The 23,797-nt window shown below is 36.7% G+C and overlaps 1 protein-coding gene across 5 annotated transcripts in view; it reads right to left on the reverse strand.

The window, feature by feature from the left end:
* The window catches only part of Neo1 (neogenin 1), a 160,288-nt gene that overhangs the window by 91,022 nt on the left and 45,469 nt on the right, over positions 1 to 23,797 (reverse strand). For all 5 annotated transcript variants that reach the window (XM_027414905.2, XM_027414904.2, XM_027414903.2 and 2 more), the window contains exon 5: positions 22,685 to 22,821. In XM_027414905.2, coding sequence (XP_027270706.1) covers positions 22,685 to 22,821 — 137 coding nt within the window. The remainder of the gene's footprint in view (positions 1 to 22,684; positions 22,822 to 23,797) is intronic.

Consider the following 23,797-nt stretch of genomic DNA (forward strand, 5'->3'; position numbering starts at 1 on the left):
GTCATAGGTAAATGGACAGACATGAGTTAGGTAACCAAGACCTAGAAAGACAAGTATCACACGTTCTCTTTCATGGATGCTAGATTTGAATCATGAGCTATCAGGTATGTGTGTTTAAATTAGAATGCACACAGAAGTCAGGAAAGTGGTGAAGAATCATACGAGAAAAGCTTTCAAGGGAAGGGGTCTATGACACAGATGATAGAGAATAAGGGGGAAATAGACAACTACAATTTATTAAATTCCCACCCTATCAAGGTGAGAATGGGAGGCTAAGGCAGACAGTATTGGAAGGGATAGCTGATGTTAAAGACCTCTTATAAAGACAAACGGCGCCAGGCGTTGGTGGCACACGCCTTTAATCCCAGCACTTGGGAGGCAGAGGTAGGTGGATCTCTGTGAGTTTGAGACCAGCCTGGTCTACAAGAGCTAGTTCCAGGACAGCCTCCAAAGCCACAGAGAAACCCTGTCTCAAAAAACCAAAAAAAAAAAAAAAAAAAAAAAAAAAAAAAGACAAATGGAAACCTACTACTGTAGAAGTTTCATAATACATATACACATATACATATAGAAAAGGAGTTTGAATGGTGTTACCCTATAGTGGGGGGACAATGCCCCTTCCATACACCACGGTTACCTCTTTTCTAGTTGGTCAGTGGTAAGCCCAAAACATTACAGGCTATTGCAACTGCTCTTGGTTACTCTCCAGAACTTAATGGTAAAACCTTATTGCTGAAGACACCACATACTTGAGTCACAGAATATAGAGAAATTGGGCTGGTTTCCCATCCTGGAAGCTTCCTTCCTACTGGCTAGCTTTCACAATGCTGGAAGGTTATATGCATGGTACTGGGAGAGAAAAGTAATTAATTACAGCTGTGTAATCTGTAAGCTACAATAACAACTGGCCCATGAAAATATGCATATTGGTCTAAGAACAGCACAGATATTTATGAGAGTAACCAATCACTTTCTGATTGAATCTAAAGCCTGCACTGCAAACAAGATGGTATTCATGCCTGGTACTATTAACTGAGACTCCAACTCATGGCTGGCTAGCTCATAGACCCTAGGAGACAATCTACTACCTATTATTCTGGGTCGTTATTAGATGAGTCAAAGTGGATATTTAATCCAATTTAACTAATGCTATGATTTCATACATAACACCTTTGACAAGGGTTTGGGACTGCCTCTTTGAAATTTCTGAATGACAACTCTTGTATCACAGAAAAGGTAGCTTCACTACAGGCTAGAGCTACTAAATAACAACAAATTACTAAAATATGCCCCATTCGCTGAGATTATGAATGGTGTTGCACTTAGTGTCAACCTGACATGGATAACACTGACGTTTTTCTTTTTTCTTTTATAATGTTCTATCAAAATGAATTTTACTCTTATTTTGTTAGGTATTCCTAAACATTTCAAACATTTTTGGTGCTGGAGATCAAAATAAGGGTCTTATACATGCTTTACTATGGATCCATACCTCTAGCTACAAAACAAGTTTAATTTCCAAAAAGGACCTATGAGGGGAAATAAAAGAAGCCTTAAGAAAGAATATTAAGAAGGTGATTTGAAAGTGGAAAGAAGAATATTAAAGATGGAAGGGCTTAAGAAGGACAGGAAACAGTGAGATAAGGAGGACAAAAATCAGCATGTATGTATCTTGATGTTTCTATTACAATTTTCAATTAAATTCAGGTCACCAAGTATTAAATGAGCCTTTTGAACTCTAACATCTGTAACTCCTTTTTCTTCTACTAAAAATTCCTGTTACCCATTAACACTAACATAGTTTTGCATCTGCCTTATTTTATAGCTCCTTAGTCTCAGAATAACATTTTTACCAACAATATCTGCAACTATTTGTACTTAGAATATACTTCATTAGGAATATACAGTTCAATTACTATTTCATACTTACTTGAATAACTTTCAACTTAAGCTGTACCTTTCTGTGTGGCTTTACTCTGTCAATTAGATAAATATTTTGAATCATTTGTTTAATTTTATTTTCTACCCTCAGAAATCACCTGGCAAAAATCTAAATCAATACAAACAATATATGTCCAATTAAGACCAGCTTTCCATCCTGGCCTCACCTGGCCTCATAGTCCCCCCACCATAAGTAAAATCTTAAAAAATATTATGGTTTGTCTTTCCATTTTTTTTAAATGTAAAACAACTCGCCTCACCTCTCTCCTTCAAATTATAAATGATAACACACTAATTTTTTTCTGCTTTCAAAGCTTGTACTCATAACTAAGATGGTACCATTTCCAAGGAACTGACATATTCCTTGAACCCAGTGTTAGTACTGGGGAACCCTCCTCTAGAGTAAAATAATTAATTCTGTAAAACATAGCAAAATGGGTTTTTATAAAATTAATAATCTATAATGCATTTTCAGTAAACAGACTTTCAAAGACGATTAGAAGAAACTCATAGTGTTCACCATTTACTTTTCCCTTTCATGAATTACAAAGGAAAACTTCCTATGGATTTTAACTACTCTCTATATAGTATTCACACCAATTCAATATGAGAGCAGATGTTTTTGGTTAGGAAGTTAAGCAGATAACCAGAGAACAAATGAATCAATTATCATAAGAAAATAAGTACTGCAATGGAAGATTAGGCATTTTGTTGCCAAAGAAATAATTAAGCTTCAAATTCTCCATGACAGCTCCTATCCCTTTTAATACCACCATCATTACAAGAGTAATTTTAATTGCTAAATACACCAAAATAAACATAATACTTCCAAAATTCCTTTGCTAAAAACATAACTTAATTCCACCACTGTTAAATAATGCTGGAAATTGCCACTCAATTCAAACAGAAAACAATATTGTGCTGGCCAGCAACAAAATTACAAGCTTATTTTGTTATGCTGCAATTTGGAAGATAATGGCTTTCATTTATATTAGCTTTCAAATGCTGGTGTTTGACAGTTTGATTTTTAATTCTTTGGTACTAAAATTCTCATAGGACACTTTAACTAAAAAAACAAAATTATTTTGCCCATTTATGTTAAACTATACACTAAGTTTTTTCTACGAGTCACAAATTGATACCCAAATCCTTAAAAAGCAACTGACAATGGACAAAACCTCTCCCAAGCAAGCATTTAAGACTCAAATTCTTTCAGAGATTTTGTTTAACAATGTAATTGTAAATCTGCTGTAAGTACTGGCTGTACTAACAAAGCAAAGATATATTGGAAACCACACACACACACACATACACACACATACACACACACACACACACACACACACACACACACACACACCATTTCCAGAAAAAGCTTCCCATTGCACCAAAAGTAAATAAACTTTCCTGCATTTTAAGAAAAACAGGGGACATTAATTCTGCAGAAACTTTACCATTAAATTACTACCAGACCTTAATATCCTGCCCTTTTCTCATGTGCATACTTAAATTCCATTCTCACTCCTTTCCCTAGCCCATCCCTCCTGATTTAGGTAACAAATAGCCACCCTGAAGATCTTAATTTAAAAGCATTTCTTTAAAGAAGCAATGTCTCCATAGGCCCATTTTCTCTATTTCCCCACCCCTCATTACCTCATCTACCATTGAAAACACAGTAGCCTAAATTAAGATGCAGCAGCAGCTAATCAGTATTAGCCGAAATCAGATGTCATGGTAAGATTCTTCCCCCCACCAAAAAACAATGCATAAATTTCTCAATGATGCAATGCTTTCATGCTAGTTTCTTGTAAGCCTTCTTTCTATGTACTTAACAGACATCACACAGTTTTTTGTTTTTTCAGTATAGATGGGATCACGATTTTCTGCAATGTGTCCTCTCAATAATCTAACGTATCTATACATATACAGTCACCTCTGAACAGGAGCACAATATAACTACATCACAATTTATTTACTCACCCTCCTATTCATGGACATTATCTTTGACTTTTCTAATGAGCATTCTTGTATAACAGTTTCAGAAGAATAGATTTCTAAATGGAATAACTAGGAGTTTTCATATATAATTTTTTTAATAACATGAAAGGCTATACCAATTCTCTATTCCCACCAGAGACTCATTATCAATGAGATTATCTAAAATCCTATTGGAGATAACAGCTAATCCAAGAAAATAAGAAAAACAAAAGGCATGAACAGGGGGACAGGGTTGGAGGGAAGGTGGCCCTCTCCAACATACCATTTACAAGGACTGTATATTAAAGGAACAGTCAAGAAAGTCTCAGAAAAATTCTAAAGTCCATTACTGTAGTGAAGGAAAATTCTTCAGTGATTATTAGGAATGATAAATATACAAACCATGAGATACCTAGTTGATGCAAATGTCACAACCTTCCCAGTCAAAGTGTAATACAGGATGGTAGCACTGCAACCCTCAGAGAGCTTGCTAAGGAAATGGAACCACTGTCTCTGCCTCAAATTCTTTGAATAAAAATTAGTACTTTGTCCAGCTCTCTAGGTGACTGTCATAAAGTTTCATATGTACCAGGTTAAACTCATTCTAGTTCTGTATGTACAAATATGGAAAATTCTAAAGACAAAAGTTACTAGGAATACGCAGAGAAAACTAATGATTCTATTCATTAATGGAAAATATATATTTCTACATACTCATGGATATAAATGCTTTTGTAAAAAAAATCTAGAAATATACACAGTAAACTAATAATGAAAGTTATCTTCTGAGGAAGGGTGGGAGTGGGGAAAACACAGTAAAGGAAGATATTTATTGCTATGTTTGATTCTTTAATGATGGTACTGTTACTTACACAATTTTTAAAAGAAAAGGAAAAGCCAGAAAAATAAACTGAAAATCCAAGAGTACCAAATATAAAAATTTGGACATAAAATGAAAGAAGCACAAATAAGGTCCTCAGTATATAATAAAAAATTTCCTGGCTGGGCGCCTTTAATCCCAGCACTTGGGAGGCAGAGGCAGGCAGATCTCTGTGAGTTCGAGACCAGCATGATCTACATAGAAGGTTCCAGGACAGTCAGGGTTGTTACACAGTGAATCCTTGTCTAGAGAGAAGGAGATGGGGGGAGGGAGGGTGGGGAGAAGAGAGGGAGGTGAGGGGTGAGAGGTCAGCAGGACATTGTTTCCAAGAGGGAGTCAGAGACGGAGGCAATATTTTGCTACATATTCTTTCATTTTCTCTGTATATGTTGCCTATTAAAATGTTCAATTAAAATAATAAAACTAGGGAGATAAACATACACCTGATTAAGACTTGTTGTCAAAGAGCTGTCTTTTTCATTCAAATTAATCTACAAACTCAATGAATGACATGTTAACAAAACTTGACAAACTGAATCCACAAGTCATGTAAAAGAAAAATACATTGAGACAAAAAGCTTTCAAAGAGCAATGGGAAGGGATCTTCTTCACAAAATATCAGCAACAGAAACAATATAGAACTGATGTAAGAAGAGCCTCCTTTTAATAAAAAAGAGCATTTGGAAATAAGAACTAGAGATATTTGTGGTACAGAGGTGATGCCATTCAAATAGACTACTGAGGCAACAGGTACAAATTAAGTCAGATTTTTACCTATCACCACCTACAAAACCTAGATGCATCAAAACCCAAAAGGTATAGGATTTTAAAAGTATAAGAAGAAAGTGGAAAATAACTTTATGATCATGAAGGGGGGTAAATTAAGCAAAATTTAATTATAGAAAAGAGTGGCATCTCTGACTATACAATACTGACAATGATGACTTTTGGTTGTTTTTGCTTTGTTTAGCAATAGGTCTCTTCTAACCCCGGATGGCCTTCAACATGTTATGATTACCTTGAACTCTGGGCACCTCTGCCTTCACAGCCCCAACTACAGGCACATGCCAGGAATAAAGGTTTTTTTTTTTTTAATAGTAACACATATAAAAAATTAAAACACTGAAGTTCATGGTATGCTTATTTCTGGTTGCCAAAATTGGGAAACAACCTAAATGTCTTTCAATAGGCAGATAAACAACCATGATATATTTATATGTTTCTCAACAGAAGGGCAAGGAACTACTGATATATTCAACAACATGGCTGAATCTGAAAGTACATTAAGTGGAAAAACCAGGGCCCCAAAGTGGGGAGGGGGGGACACTCATAAAATGCTAGATTATTCAAACAATTTATGACATAAAGCATAACATCAGTTATTCAAGATAGAGGTATGAAAGGCACATGGCAGGGATTAGCAAGAGGTGCTAGAAAACTAGAAAACTCTGGAGTGATAGATCTCTTAATTATCTAGACTGTGGTGATATTTTCATGGGTATACACATATTAAACATTAAATTTACACCTTACATATATAGTATAGCAAATTATAGCAGTAAAGCTGCTTAGAAATACAGATACTATTTTAACCTACTTAAAATAAACTATTTGAAATTTATGTGCCAAAGAGTTGGTATTCAGAAGATATTTTTTAAAAATCTCCAACTCAATAAAAACTTAAAAACTGTCAAAGAATGGACAATTAAAGGACAAATAAAAATATCCAATAAAAATCAGAAGAGTCTTTAGACCTCCCTAATAATATATGCATTTTTCTTGTTTTATTTGCACAGAACATAACACTTAACTACAATACAAAGAAGTTGTGGAGGTGGGTAAATTAAGTATCCCACCTATCTGAGGGGCAATTCAGCAAGATGTGTCAATACTTAACATAAATACCTTTTACTTTAGCAATAGCAGCTGTGATGGTTAATCTTGATTGTCAAGCTCACTACATCTGAAATGAGCCAAAAGCCAAGCAGCTAGGCACACGTGTAAAGAGTTTGTCTTGATTGTATTACTTGAGGTAGAAGACCCACCCTAAAACTGGACAACACCTTCTGATAGCTTGCCTTCACTCTGGCTAGCAAGTTCATCTATTTCGTTCCTGAGACATCCTTTCATTGGTGCTAGAACTTCCTTTTTCAAGATTCTAACATTAGACTGAAGACTGGATGGAAGCTCTCTAGGACTTTCTTGGGGATTCCAGCACCAGGACAAGGGCTTAAGACACCCAGTCTTACGGACTGAACAACTACCAAATCCTTGGCCTTCCAATAAGGAGACAGCCATTATTGGACTACTCAGACCATGGCCTGGAAGCCACTCTAACAAATTATTTATATATATATATATATATATATATATGTATATATATATATATATATATATTCCACATATATATTATTATTCATAATATATATATTTCATTCATAACTAATCTAACTACTAGTTTATTCCATCAGTTCTGTTCCTTTAGAGAACCCCGATGAACATAGCAGTCCTTGGGGAAAATAAATCATAAAAGAATAAAAAACAGGTATCAGTTGGGCATACACAAAACTGTGTTACTTATAGTAGAAGGATCCTAGAAACCATTAAATACTAATTATGAGGCTTGAATAAACAAATGAGCACTCTGGATTACTACTTTCACCATATAAGTAGTTCATTTTTATGAATAAAATCGTAATTCAAAAGGGAGCCATCTCCAATCATTTAAGCAGTCTATGGCTGATTTTCTGCTATAATGGTCAAGCTGAGTAGTTCCAAAAAGCCATTAAGACTAACATTCTTACTACATATTTTTTAAACAGTTAAGTCTGCTATAAGGCCATTACATATAATGCAAATTTGAATGTCATGATGTAATGCAGATTTTTACTTTGTCATAGAAAGAGCTATGATGGAGAACAGAAAAAAATGAAAAAAAAAAGAATAGTGTTTCATTTAAAAAAAATCTTGTTTTAAAATACTTTTAAATACGTAAACTATAAGAGTAAAAACAGTACTTTTAGTTGGTTAAGATGACAAGTGGCAGAAGAGAAAGGGGGAGGTACCCTTGAATGAATTGGTACAGGAGGTTGCTTCCTGAACATAACACCAGTCACAGACACTGAGATTGACAATAAATGGGACATCCTGAAACTGAGAAGCTTCTGTAAGGTAAAGGACACAGTCAACAAGGCAAAATGGCAGTGCACAGAATGGGAAAAGATCTTCACCAACCCCACATCTGGCAGAGGGCTGGTTTCCAAAATATACAAAGAACTCAAGAAGCCAGCCACCAAAGCACCAAACAATCCAATTAACAAGTGGGACACAGAATTAAATAGACAATTCTCAATAGAAGAATCCAAAATGGCTGAAAGACACTTATGAAAGTGCACAACATCCTTAGCCATCAGGGGATTGCAAATCAAAACAACTCTGAGATACCATCTTGCACCCGTCAAAATGGCTAAAATCAAAAACACCTATGACAGTTTATGCTGGAGAGGATGTGGAGAAAGGGGAACACTCCTCCTCTGCTGGTGGGAGTGCAAAATGTACAGCCACTTTGGATATCAGTATGGCGGTTCCTCAGGAAAATGGGAATCAGTCTACCTCAAGATCCAGCAATTCTACTCTTATGCCTATAACCAAAGGATGCATATTCATACAAGGACATCTGCTCAGCTATATTCACAGCAACATTATTTATAATATCCAGAATCTGGAAGCAACCCAGATGCCCCTCAACTGAAGAATGGATGAAGAAAATGTGGTATGTTAACACAATGGAGTATTACTCATCAGAAAAAAAAAAAACAAAAAAACAATGGAATCCTGAAATCTGTAGGCAAATGGATGGAACTAGAAAAAAACCATCCTGAGTGAGGTAACCCAGTCACAAAAAGACAAACACAGTATATAACCACTCATGTATGGCTATTAGACATAGAGCAAAGAATTACCAGCCTATAATCCACACCTCCAGAGAAGCTAGGTAACAAAGGGGGTCCTAAGAGAGAGATATATGATACCCCAGAGAAGGGGAAAAGGATAAGATCTCATGAGCAAATTGGGCGCACAGGGGGAAGGGAGAGGGAATTAGGAGAAAGAGAAGGGGAGATGAGGAGCAGGGAGGAAGACATGAGGGAGCAGGAAGATTGAGTCAGGGGGAAAATAGAGACGAGCAAGAAAGTAGATACCTTAATAGAGGAGGGAGCCATTATAGGTTTAAAGAGAAATCTGGCACTAGGGAAATGTCCAGAGATATACTAAGATGACCCCAACTAAGAATCTAAGCAATAGGGGAGAGGCTACCTTAAATGCCCTTCCTTTATAATGAGATTGATGGCTACCTTATATGCCATCATAGAGCCTTTATCCAGTAGCTGATAGAAACAGAAGCAGAGACCCACAGCTAAGCACTGAGATGAATTCCTGGAATCCAGTTGTAGAAAAGGAGAAGTGATGAGCAAAGGGGTCAAGACCATGCTGGGGAAACCCACAGAAACAGCTGACCTGAACAAGGGGGAATTTATGGACCTCAAACTGACAGCTTGGAAATCAGGATAAGACAGAACCAGGTACCCTGCATGTGAATATCAGTTAGGAGGCCTGGGTAGTCTATGGGGCATTTACACCTAGTGTACAAATGGACATTAGGAGCCCATTCCCCATAGAGGGATACTCTCTCAGCCTAGACACATGGGGGAGGGGCCCTGCCCCAAATGATGTGACAAACTTTGATGATTCCCCCAAAGAAGGCCTCATCCTTTTATGGAGCAGAAGAGGGATGGGATGGGGGTCAGTGGGGAATATGGGAGAATGGGAGGGAGAGGGAACTGGGATTGATATATAAAATAAGATTGTTTCTAATTTAAATAAAAAAGGAAAAAAAGGTGATAAGTGGCTTTTCTATGTACCTTTTAGCATTATTCTTATAATCTGAAAAGAGTAATTGTTATTCTGTAGCATCAGTTTATAGCCTAGAGAAATGATGTTTTTAAGTACATTAGAAAACACTGGGTGTAGGGAGCCGTCCCTGCATTCTCCATTACAAGATGGCGCCTGCATCCGGCAGGCACCGAATGTAAACAAGATTATTGCGCAGGCGCTGGGTAAATTTCCATTCCTTGATCTCTGCCTATTCCGTGGCGTCATATGGCCGGATGAGCTACAGCCAATCATGGGGTGACATGTCCAAGGCGGCGGTTGCCCTCCTTTATTAGGGGACGGGCTTCTTGGTTCAGGGTCTCCGCTCTGGTAAGCTTATGCTCTCCACTCTCAAGATGCATTAAAGCTTGTCTGCAGAAGGATCCGAGTGTCCTGCGCGTATGATTTCTTGCTGGCGAGAAATACAGAGATCGGGCGGGACATATGGTGCCGAAACCCGGGAACATGTGAACATTTCCAGCACCTCGGAGACCCCTCTAACGAGGCGGATTCAGAACTGCAGGGTGGTAAATTCGGAGAGGTATGATTTTTCTGGACTTTGGCTTGGGAATGTTGCTATTGTGGGAGGTTAATATAGAGGCTTCTATGCTTTTACTAGGAGCTATTTTGACTTTTCTCACTGTTGTAACAATCTTAAAGAAGTCCAGAATTACATATCAGAAACCGAATGTGGTGAGAGATGGGGCGCACCTAACAATAAAATATAAGAAAAAAGGACCTCCCGGGATGTCTAATGACAAGGGAGTGAATAATTTGTTAAGAGAAACAACAATAAATAAGAAAAAAGGACCTCCTGGGATGTCTACTGACAAGGGAATAAATAATTTGTTAGATGATTCTGTAAATAAGTTTAAAGCTTTAAATCTTGATAGCTCTAATGACTCTAAAAGCTCAAGAGATAAAGTTTTAGAGGGAACAACTCAGCTAGGTAAAAAAGAAACAAAAATGGAGGGAGAGAAAATAGGAGATAACCGGTCACACCCCGGTAAATTTAAGAGAAATAAAGACTCAAAACCTAGCCTCTGCCCTGCAACGAAACTGGAAGCCTTGGAGCTGAGCAGCTCAGACTCTGAGATTTTAGACTCTAGCAAGGAAACAGAGCTAGAGAAAGAGGCAGCACGATACCACCCCAGTAGATATCGGCTGCCAAGAATAAAGACAAATATGAGGCCATCGCCTATTAATCCAGCGGGTGTGCTTCCATCAGCACCCCCATTATATGAGTTACAACAAAAATTTGGTACCGACTCCTTTTTACCATCAGAGGAGCAGAGAAAATTACAGATGGCTTTCCCAGTCTTTGATAGGGGAAAAGGCCGTGCATGTTATTCAACACTGCTTGGAGGCCTGGGATGCCTGGGAAAAGCCTCATATCCTAAAGTTGCTCAAGTAATTTATGTATGCTTGTTTTAAAATGTTCTATTTCCTGGTACGGCCATTTTGTAGCTGGTCACATGACTGACGGTAGCCATTTTGCTAAAGTTAAAAAAAGGATACTTAGACCGCCATCTTAACTAAAGGTTACCGCATGGAAATCAGAGGTACCATCTTAGAAACAAGTTTTTCAGTTAAGATTTAAAATGTTAATGCTTCTATATATTACAGAAAGACCTTAAGGGAATTTAAATTTCTTTTTAAAACCAGTTTTTCAAATGTTTGATTTTATTAATGTTTGTACTTAAAGAGCTTCAATTTAGAATTTTTAAGCAAAGCCTGACAATGTAAAGTTCTTGTTTTTATAAAAGATGCTAATCTATTATGTTGGTAGCACACACCTTTAAGCTCAGGGTGTTGGTGACACACGCCTTTAAGTTTTGGGCGTTGGCGGCATACGCCTTTAATCCCAACACTCGGGAGTAAGAGACAGATGGATCTTTATGAGTTCAAGGCCTGCCTGGTCCAACAGATCAAATTCCAGGATAGGCTCCAAAGTCACAAAAAAAACCCTGCCTCAGAAAGAAGTTAAGCTACTGTTTAAGAAAGTTCAGCTGTATTACAAAAATAAGACTTTACCTAGCCACCTGTGTGCTTCTTAAAAACAGATAATGGGCCGGCTTATACCTCTCAAAAGTTCCAGCACTTCTACAGACAGATGGAAATTACCCATCTAACTGGCCTACCTTATACAAGGCATTGTGGAACGTGCCCATCGCACACTTAAGTCTTATTTAATCAAACAAAAGGAGGGAATGGGAGCATCCTTACCCTCGGTGCCAAGAGTTGCAATATCCATGGCACTCTTTACCCTTAATTTTCTAAACACCGACACTCAGGGCCATACAGCGGCCAAGCGTCATACCTCAGAACCTAAAAGGTCTAAGGAGATGGTAAAATGGAAAGATGTCTTAACTGGTCTTTGGAGAGGCCCGGATCCTATTCTCATAAGATCCAGGGGAGCGATATGTGTTTTTCCACAGGATGAAGAGAATCCCCTATGGATCCCGGAAAGACTCACCCGAAGAGCCCCTTTGGACCCTCAAAAGTCAGAACTCCACCCTCTCCCCCGGAGTTGAGAGCCGCTATTATCCAGATTAACTCCTGTCCTTGACGGAGAGATTGTCATCATAGATAGCTTCAGCTGTCTCCTATTTTAAGGAAATGGGTGGAGATGGGATTGTTTGGTGCAGCCGTTTGCTGCGGATTGATGTTGCTTCTCTGGCTGGTCTGTAGGCTCAGGGCTCAAACTAAGAGAGACAAGGTGGTTATCGCCCAAGCGCTTGTAGCTTTGAACAAGGAAGCAATAGGCCGCTGGCCAGACAGCTCTTGCACACCCGGAGCCTGGGCTCATTGCACAGGGTAGAGTGCCTGGCTTGAGCAGCCCATGAGGGATGCTGAGCATAGGCATCGCACAGAGTTGCCTATTATACAGGCTTCTCTGGGAGGTACGTTGTCCTGCATAAGGGTTGCCTGCCCTAGTCTCCCTTTCCCAGAAAAACGGCAGAGGACAGGTCGAGAGTGCTTCGGGTCAAGCTAACAGCCTAGTTGCGACTCCCGTACACAGTCTTAATGTTTGATTTTGGGAAGGTTCAACCTCTGCCTCTATCCCTCAACATATGGGTGACCTATTTGCTTGTAAAAATATAAAGCCTTATCATTAATTAATAAAAAAAGGGGGATCTGTAGGGAGCCGTCCCTGCATTCTCCATTACAAGATGGCGCCTGCATCCGGCAGGCACCGAATGTAAACAAGATTATTGCGCAGGCGCTGGGTAAATTTCCATTCCTTGATCTCTGCCTATTCCGTGGCGTCATATGGCCGGATGAGCTACAGCCAATCATGGGGTGACATGTCCAAGGCGGCGGTTGCCCTCCTTTATTAGGGGACGGGCTTCTTGGTTCAGGGTCTCCGCTCTGGTAAGCTTATGCTCTCCACTCTCAAGATGCATTAAAGCTTGTCTGCAGAAGGATCCGAGTGTCCTGCGCGTATGATTTCTTGCTGGCGAGAAATACAGAGATCGCGCGGGACAACTGGGTACACATAATTCCCAAAATACAATCCAATGAACTACTCAACTCCTCATTTACAAAGAGGAATGTGTGCTCTTACCATGCTCTCTATCAATCTGTTACTGGCTTATTTATGTTTTTACCCTTTGCCATTCATGAAAATTGTCCAAGTTGGCGTATTATACAAAAAAAAATCTTTTTATTAGTTTTCCATATGCAAACTGAAGTACATATTTTTTAAAATTCCACATAGCCACTGAAAATGAGCATTTCAGCTCTTAGGAATTGAATGAATCATTCTATTTGCTGTTCAAAATAATCTTCAAGAGTTTAATACAAAGCAGAATGTTCATTTTGCAAATTGTTTGACCCAAAGGCACAATACAGGCAGTCCAGTGAGGATTGCCAATTCTGGCACAGACACTAAAGAAAGGAAGACACTGTAGAATCTTAGGTTGATAATTAAACCTTCTACTTTGGTTATCACCATTTGCTAGCAATCCTAAACAATGTCAGTGATAAAATAGCCCTCCTAAGAAGAGCAGACAATTCTTATCCCCTTGTCAAAATGACTTATTGCTGTCTACAGAAAACAAAAGTTTACAAGTATGGGATAGAAAACAGTACTTCTCTGACAATATAGGTAGGCACTGCTTTGTGAAGACAAATGTGCAGGCCTATATATCAGATCACAGTACAAAATTTCTATTTGGAGAAGCTTAAAAACCACTGAGAGAGAACAAAGACTACTGAGGTTGTATTGTAGTATATAAATAGAACTACACTATGAATTGTGTAGTATATAAATAGAACTACACTATGATATATTATTTATGATTTATTAAAGTTTGAGGATTCAGAAAAGAAAAGTCAGCCTCAAGCTATAGAGATCAGGCGGTGGTGATACATACCTTTAATTCCAGCAGTCATAAGCTAGGAAGTAGTGGTACACACCTTTAATCCTAGAACTCAGAATTAAGAGATAGACGGATCTCTATGAGTTTAAGGCCACCCAGGTCTACACAAGAGTCAATCAGTCTAAAAGAATTATATAGCTCACAGAAGCAAGGTCTCAGAGAGAGTCATTTTTCAGCCACACTGAGAAAAGATTACAGTCTGAGGCTTGGTGAAAGCTTATGGAGACAGGATCAGTCCATTCAGCCTGAGGTAGAGGTTAGGAAGCTAGTGGCCAGCTGCTTTGCTTTTCTGATACTCAGTTTGAAGTTTGATCTCTAATATCTGTCTCTGGGTCATTTATTTATTCATGTTATAAAGAATTAGAAATCCTGGTATTTTAAATTAGGATTTTAAGTGTGCTTTTGGTATGTGATTTTGGAGAAATCACTTTGCCTTGAAGGATATAAGATATATGTGAAAATATATTTCTATTAATAGGAAAGAATTTAGATACTTTTTGGGCATATTCATGTAATTATATTTATCCATGTAACTTATATGGAATATACTATGAAAATAAAATAAAAATTGCTTGGTGTTATTCTTACTATAATTAAATATTTTGGTAAATCAAAATGGCTCATAGTTCCAATACCCTAACTATTCCAATGTTTTCAAATACAGCAACATTCAACATCCTATGGAAAGTGTTTAAGAAGGAAATATAATATGGTGACTTTCGGAAGCGCAGTCAGTAAGCAGACCAGTACCATGCTTCCCTATGGGGTTTTACAAAGAAAAACATTTTGCTCAATAACAACTGTAAATTAAATATTTAAATACGTAGTTTATTAAATCTATTTAAAATAAAGCATATGAACAATTACAATTCTCTTAAACATCCATAGGTAACCAATAATTACAGTCTCACTAAGAAGTGCTGAGGATAACAGCACTTGAACCTATATAGCCTGCTTTTATTTTACTTTCTAACTTGAACATACTAGTGTGATATCTGAGAAACTCTATAGTTCTCTTTGACTTGGACCTCAAGCAGGGCCAAGTTATATAAATAATTTGCAAGTATGGGAAGTAAAATTCTCTAAGGATGATTTAACAATGCAGGGATTTGACTCTGTAATACTATGATTGCAAATTTTGAGTATCAACTTGACTGAGCAATAGAGTGTCTCTGTATCTGGGTCAATGTTATCTCTGTGTCTGTGTAGATATTCCAGAGAGGGACATTTGTACTGGTGTATGAAGAAAAGAAAGCTCTCTCCAATGTGTGTAGGTATCATCCATAAAAGAAAAAAAAAAAGGCAAAGGAAAGTTGAACATTCGCTACCTGTCTGTGCAGAGACACTGGGCTTCTCTTCCTCTTATAACTCTTGGTTTATAGGCCTTCATATTAAAATATAAAGCATCCACTTGTCAGAACAACATATTGCCACAGCTTTCTTAAGTTTCCAACAATGGTAGGTCATGGGACTCCTCAACTTAGCCTCTAGTTTGATGAGTCAGTATTTTACAGTAACTCAATTCTCTCTTCTTTAAATCTCCCTACACTTTATTTCCTATTGGTTGTTTCTCTGGAAAACTCATACTATAAAATTTTAATAATTTACTATAGGAGCAATTATTAAATACATGTAGGCAAAAATATTTAGAATTTATAAATTACATATTTCAAACATTACTTCAAGAGAATTTCAAGGGGCTAAAGTGAGAAAATTTTCAAATCCCAAGCTAAAAACAGAAGTGACAAAGAGCTAAAATTCAGCTACTTCTAAACACGCAAAGCCTGAAATTCTATCAATATTTAAAGTTAGCTTCTTATATTTTCTAATGTGCATTTCTTTTAGGTTCAACAAATAGAAAACTCCCTAATACAAGATTTTAAGAAATCTCTTTAATATGGCTATTTTACATATTATCTACCTAGGAATGCAACACTTTAGAAAATACATCTCAAAAGAAGATATTGGACGAAACAATAAATAGTATCGTACCCACCACCACTAATCATCATGGAAACATAATAATCACCAATTGAAAAAAGTCAGTTGTTGCCAGGCAGTGGTGGAACATAAATTTAATCCCAGCACAAGGGAGGCAGAGGCAGGTAGATCTCTGAGTTCAGGGCAGGCCTGGTCTATAGAGTGAGTTCCAGTACAGCCAGGGCTATACAGAGAAACCCTGTCTTGATAAACCAAAAAAAAAAAAAAAAAAAAAAAAAAAAAAAAAAAAAAAAAAAAACAATGAATCTCAAATGCTAGACTTTGTGAAACAAGCCTTAAACACTACAGATGACATGACTGCTTTCTCGTAAAGCAGAGCTGATCACTGGAAAACTCAAAAGAGCAGATGCTCTGAGATTTGTAAGGAGAGGCTGAGAAGTGTTGTATGGGAATTTTCAACAATGACAGTAATATTTTACATCCTTATAAGTATTTTGGTTGTACAGGGAAGAAACAACTGTTGGAGCTCAAGAACTTAGTATTTGTGTGTTTTACTGTACATTAATTTTATTTCAAAAGAAGAGAGAACTACATACAAAATATTAAATTCCTGGGACTAAATGACATGGGTTATCAGCTAAGAGTACTGTTGCTTTTGCAGAACCCAAGTTTTGTTTCCAGCACCCACACAGTGGCTCATACCCACCAATAACTCCAGTTCCAGAGTATTTGATGTCCTCTTCTAGCTTCCACAGACACCAGGCACACACATGATGTACAGACAAACATGCAGGCAAAACACTCATATACATGAAATAATCTTTTAAAAAATCATCTTAAAATATTAAAATCCTATATAATGATGTGAATGATGAATTTTCTGGGTATACGTACAACTTCAAAAAATTGATACTGAGCCAGAAGGTGGTGGTGAACATTAAGGAGGCACAGGCAGGCAGGTTATCTATGAGTTCAAGGCCAGCCTGGTCTATAGAGTGAGCTCTAGAACAGTCAGGGCTATACAGAGGAAAAAGAAAAAGAAAAAAAAAAAAAAAAAAGAGGGAGGGAGGGGGATGGATGGGTAGAATGATGGATAGTTGATAAAGCAGTTATCATAAAACATCAGTTAAAGATGGTTATAAAGTTATTTCAACATTTTATTATAAAAATTTTCTAACATGTGGAAATGTTCTAACCCCACTAAACATTTTCAGCATTGACTCTTAAGGCTTTGGATATGCTCTATACACTACCATATAAAATCTGTGTTTTATTCAATATCTGACAGAACTGAGAGTTCCAACGAATGACAGCAGAATGTTGGCTGATCATCATGAAGGAGATGGGAATAAAACAGAAGGTCAATTTTGTAATGTGGCTAGAGACTTTTTTTAAAAAAATGAGATGAGAAGAGAATGGTATGAGGCTGTGGTTTCAGGAAAGGTGATACAGGGCTGGAGAGACAGCTCGGTGTTAAAAGCACGGAGTACTCTTTCAGAAGACTGGGTTCAAGTCTCAGAACCAGCAGTCCACAATTGTCTCTAACTACAGTTCCAGGATACCTGATGCTCTATTCTGGCTTCTGTAGACACCAGGCACACACACACACAGAGACATACTTACAAGCAAAATGTCCATTCCTAATTTTTAGACTAAAAAAAAAGATGATTGAAACATTATCTGTAGATTAGTGACAATATTAACAATGCCATGAAAATGGCCAATTCAAAAATTGTCAATTTGTTCCCACAAAACAGAAATGGAAATTTTTCTTTTGGGGGTAGATGGAGTTTATCATCACACACTATTACAAATGCTATGAGAAAAAGGAAAAATTCCTGTTTTCTTTTGTTTTTTTAAAGCACTCATGACCCATAATAACTGCTATCAACAATCTCAGATGACAGGAAATACACCACCAGCTAATTCACGTCACAGCATGAGTAGACATCCCAAGAGCTAATGATAAGATAGTAAGTCTGAAATATTTAACAGATGAAAAGTGAACTTATAACCTTTTCTGCAGTAACACTCACTATGGCATTTCCTACAGCTATAACTTCTTTAAAAAAAAATCAAATCAGACAAGTGTGACTGCATTTATATATACATACCTAGAGATATTACTATGTGCACATGTACGTGCATGCACTCACATGCGCGCGCTCGCATGCATACACACACACAGACACACAGACACACAGACACACAGACACACACACACACACACACACAGAAAAAAAATACTTTTCATTATGGGACAAGGCTCAAAACAAAATTTTCCAAATGGGTTTTTGTAGTACACAATGACTTCTCTGTACTCAATAAAAAGAGAAAGAAATAACTTCACGTGACACTCATGAACAGCACAGCTTGAACTCTACCACCCAGATTCAGAACAAGGCATTAATACAGCAGACGCCTGGCATTGTAACAGCCATTACTCTGCCCTGTTCCAAACAAAATCATTATTCATTTTATTTTAAAAACTGAAGATTAATTTTGCCTGATTTTGAACATTATAAAAGTGGAATTATACTCTTTTGTGCCTAGCTTCGTTTATGAATGCTTCTGAGATGTTTTTATGCTTTTGAATACAGAGGTGGCCTGCCAATTTCCACTGCTGACAAAATGCTATGCTGGGTTTTGATGAGCATCTGAATCATTACCAGTTTTGATTTCTTGTGAATAAATATGGCAGGTACATTACTGTGCATGACTTTTTATGCCAGTGTCACTTGTTATAAGCATACTCCATTGTACCATAGGATATTTTTATGTATACAGTTTTAATAGATTCTGCCAAATAGGCTTGTTTTTGCAGTATTACGGAATCAAACCCAAATGGTATCTCTAGCTCTCCAAACAGTATTTTAAAATGTTATCATTGTATATACCTATCAATAGCTCATTAAAGTCTCTAGTGTTCCTCACCCTAACATTAGATATTGTAAGTCTTTCGAACTAGCACTTGAGTAGATAGAAACACTTACCAAATACATGGGAGCCTTGCCTGAAGTTTACCAACATTGTTATTTGCAAATGACCAATCTTGGCTTTGTTGACACCTTCTATTAACTTTTACTTACAACTTCCTTTTTCTATTTTCTTCTGTTTAAATTTGCTATTTTTGCATTTGTGAGGTTAATGTTGCTGATTTTTTAAACACACACAGGGGAGGGAGGGGAGACACACACACACACACACACACACACACACACACAGAGAGAGAGAGAGAGAGAGAGAGAGAGAGAGAGAGAGAGAGAGAGAGAGAGAGGGGGGAGAGGAGAGGAGAGGAGAGGAGAGGAGAGGAGAAGATTGATCAATCTTGAAGAAGACTACAAACTTCCCTCAGCTAGGTCCTATCATTATTAGTTTACACTACTTTCTAAATTTTGTTGCTAATTTCCTTTCTGACTCATGGATTATTTTAAGATGACTCACATAAACCAATATACTCCCAAACAACAAAAAAGGCCTATTTAGTTGTTGCACAGCTAATGTCCATAACATTTTTTAATAGTTTAGCCCAGAGCTCTACAAATGCTAGGCAAACTTTATGGCTGAGCTATAACTCCAGCCATACAAATATCAACTAGATCAAATTGTTACCTGTGCTATTTAGTTGTACTGTATTTGTACTCATTTTTGAGTTTGCAGAACCTATTAGTTACTGAAGTGTGATTGCTATCATAGTTTTGTCTATTCATAGTCTTGTCAATGTTTTGCATATTTTGATATTATAAGTTATATAGATCTTCAGGTTTTTTTTTAATTTTCTTGATAGGTTAGCTATTTTTTAAAATATTTGTAAGCCAAGGCATGATGCCTTACACTTGTAATTAAGCACTTGTGAGGCCTAAAGCAGATGGATCACCACAAGTTTGACTCAGTCTGAAGTACAGAGATCCTATCTAAAAAACAAACCAAAAAAAAAAAAAAAAACCCTTAATGCTTTCTATTTTAATTAAAATTTTAATTGATAAAACTTCTATATATTTATGCAAGATATGTCACTGTGATATATGTAAACATAGAATGGCCAAACTAAACTAAGACATCTATTATCTCATATACTTTGAGTTTTTTATGGTAAAAACTTAAAGTCTAGTCTCTCAACAATTTTCAAGCACATAAAACACTGTAACCATTCTGCTCTTTGATTCTATGATTTTACTATGTTAGATTCTATTTATAATCAGATCATGCAGAATTTGTCTTTTCTGTGATTATTTCTCTTAGTATAATCTCCTCCAGGTCCATCTACATTATTGCAAATAACAGGATTTCCTTCTATAAGGCTGTGTTTTCTACTGTAATAACTTTGTTATTCATTGGTCCATGATGAACACTAAGTTGATCCCATGTCTTAGCTACTGTGTAATGTGCTACAATGAGCATGGCTGAATAAATTAAATTGTTGGCACAATGATTGAATTTCATCTGGATAGACATCCATATATAAGGAATCATTGGATCATAAGATATTAATCTCTCATCAGATGTATGACTGAAATATTTTCTCTCATATTGTAGTTATCTCTCTAAGATTCCTTTATTCTTTGCAGTTTTTCGGTCCCATGCAATCCTATTTGTCTATGTTTGCTTTTCTTGCCTGTCTTTTATAAGTCATATAAAAAAAATGACAACAACAAAGACATCCTTTCCTAAAGTCAACATCCTCATGGCTTCTTTCAGCAGCTTTAAGATTCAATCTTCAGTTTAAATCTTCAACTCACATTGGGTTGACTTTCATATATGATATAAGAGAAGGGTTCAATTTTAGTTTTGTCAATAAGGCTATCTGTTCTTCAGCACAATTTACCAAAGACTACCCTCCTCATTGCATATTCTTGGCAACAAGTAAAAGCAATATATGTGGCCTTTAAAATAGAAATTTTAGAAGTCACATATTATTTCTACCATACTCTCATAATCCAAATAAAGTCTACCTGAACTAAAGAATAGGAGACATAAACCCTAGCCCCCAAACAACAATGGGGTTCTCTTTGACTATCAGACTAGTAAGTAATGGCCACCAAGACACAGAAGTTCTCCAGGAAGCTCACATGGAAGCCTGGTACCATCCAGAGGAAGAGACTATCTCCCAAGAAGAGATTTTAAACAGTCTGACAGCATATCAGACTATCTGGCAGGAAAGGGTGGAGACCAGATAACGATCCATCAGCAGTGAAGGGCAGGACCACATCTTGACCAGAACTGCTGAGTTACGCATCCCACAAAACCCTAATGTTTTGTCCATAACTATATGAACAAAAGTCGTGAAGAAAAATACTGGGGCAAAAACAGCAACTAACAAGTATGACAGATACATTTCATTTGATGCTCTTAACAACCACGTCAGGATTTTGTGACATTCATAATTCAGAACTTAAAAGACGGAGGTATTTATTTGTTCCCTGCAATGTGACCAAATTGAATAAATCTTTCCCTGTGAACTTTTCACTGTTATTTTTCTCTTTAATTGGCCTGTTGAGGACAGGTGACTGATCCTAACTTGTTAGTGCTGCCAGGGACAGGTTCTGATCCTGACAACTCTGGGTCATAGTACTGCAAGTAATAGTTGGACTTTATTCCTTTTCTTATTGCCTATTCTTGTGCCAATAACATGTTGGGTTGAAAGATGGTAAATTTTAATATATAAGACTTCTCTCTTTGTAGTTTTCTCTAATAAATTTACTTTAAGAGCACTTTTTTCCAGGTATAGATTTTAAAATGAAACTGGTTACAAATATTAAGATGTATATATTACCTATATTTTAAAAATTCAGTTAATAACTAGATGTGATGGCACAGGCCTGTAATTTCAGCACTTAGGAGAAGGAGTGAGGAAATTCAGGAGTTAATAGTCATCCTTGCTCCTTAGTCTGACACTGAACTACCTGAAACCCTGGAACTAAAACAAAACTCAGGTAATTCAGTTCACAGACAGAGCATTAATTAAGAGTCCACACATTGAACTCTAAAATGTAAGAACAGAAAACAACCATATGGACAAAAAGAAAAATAGTGGGGCAATACCAGCAGCTAACAAGTAAAACATACATTTCATTTGATGTTCTTAATATCCACCACAAGTAGGTAGAACAAAATGACAGAGGACAAGGGAGAAGACTGATAGACAAGTATCTAATTAATGAGCAAAGAAAAAAAGAAAGCAGAGACCAAAGATGGAGTTCATATTTTATTTTTCCAAACATTTCCACACAGAATTGAAGAACTAAATTGAAAAAATCTGTACCTCTCCTTCCACCTATCCAAAGACATAGACTAAGCTCATCTGACCTAATAGTTATTATGTGAACTGCTCGACCTACTGTTTTTGTTTTTCAGAGAGTATAAGCCAACCCACAGAAAGCAGAAGAGTATATAAGCTTTCTATCTTTCACCAACACTGAACTCCAAGCACTGTGTTTACCACTTGCTCCCAAAAATACATACCTACCCTATGTCTGACTCTGAAACATACAGCATATACATAGAAAAATTTTCACTTAAGACAGAATGCACAAGTTAGTACACCAAATCACAGATCACACAACACATATTATCAAATGAAATAACCTAGAGAGTACACAATATTTTTAATTACACAGTAATATTTACATACCTTGCACAGTAAGCTCTGCCTGAGCTTCAATTGTCTTATTTCCATTATCAGCTATACAAAAATAAGTCCCAGCATCATCCTCAGTGAGGTCACTGATCTCCAAACTACCTCCTGCTAGCAAGACCAACCTTTCAGAGCTGGATTAAACAAACAAAAGAATTTATTTTAGCATAAGGAAAATAATATCTGACAGGCTATTCACATAGTAACATAGAGAAAACAATTGAACAGTATTGTTAAGGTGATGGCTACACGTGGACTAAGATTAACAAAAAAAAGATCAGAATTTAATTTCAATTTGTTTTGCTCATATTTTACATGCATAAATGCCACAGTGTACAAATAAACATGACAATCTTTGGCACTTCTAGCTATTCCCAAAGAGTTAACACTTTTATGAGCAATTCAACTTCCTTTAGTTTATTCTTGTCCAGCTTTTGTTGGAAATTATATATTTTTAAAGTCTGCAACCAATCTGAGACCAACTTCACCATAACTATGCCATGCTGAAATTACTAATATAAAGAAAAATAAAAAGGGTAAAATGTTAGATCAAACAGCAAGTCACAAGGTAGTGTAGTGGCACTGAATGAAAGTTTCCTAAAAGTGGTTTAGCTAGGAAACCTGGGGTGAGAGGGTAGTAAGGGGGGGATGGGATTTTTTTTAAAAAAAGAAAAAGACAGGAAGGAAAAGGGAAGGATAATTGCTACTGAACAGCTCCCTGGGTATGGTGCTGGGCACAAATCAGCTACCATCCATCATTCCACTTAGAAGAAGAATGTTGAATATTTTCATAAATCTATAGTTATATAAGCCTATTAACATAAAAACTAAAATAATCCTACAACACAGAGGAAAGTACAACTCAATACTCTCATATTTTTATAAAGTTAAAAAGTTTAGTTAATCTGGAGAATTACAAACTAGATCAATAGACAAAGATACCTAACACAAAGCAAGGAATATAATTCTGTAAACACATAATTAAAGCAACCACTTTAAATTTTTATTTATTTCATTATTATTTTTCAGGCTGATGTAACTAAAAATGCAGTCTTGAAAAGTGAAAGAAACTGCAATACTTGCATGATCCTGTATGAACCAGTCATTAAG

This window comes from Cricetulus griseus, chromosome 4 (genome assembly GCF_003668045.3).
Source record: "Cricetulus griseus strain 17A/GY chromosome 4, alternate assembly CriGri-PICRH-1.0, whole genome shotgun sequence".
NCBI classification, from domain to species: Eukaryota; Metazoa; Chordata; class Mammalia; order Rodentia; family Cricetidae; genus Cricetulus; species Cricetulus griseus.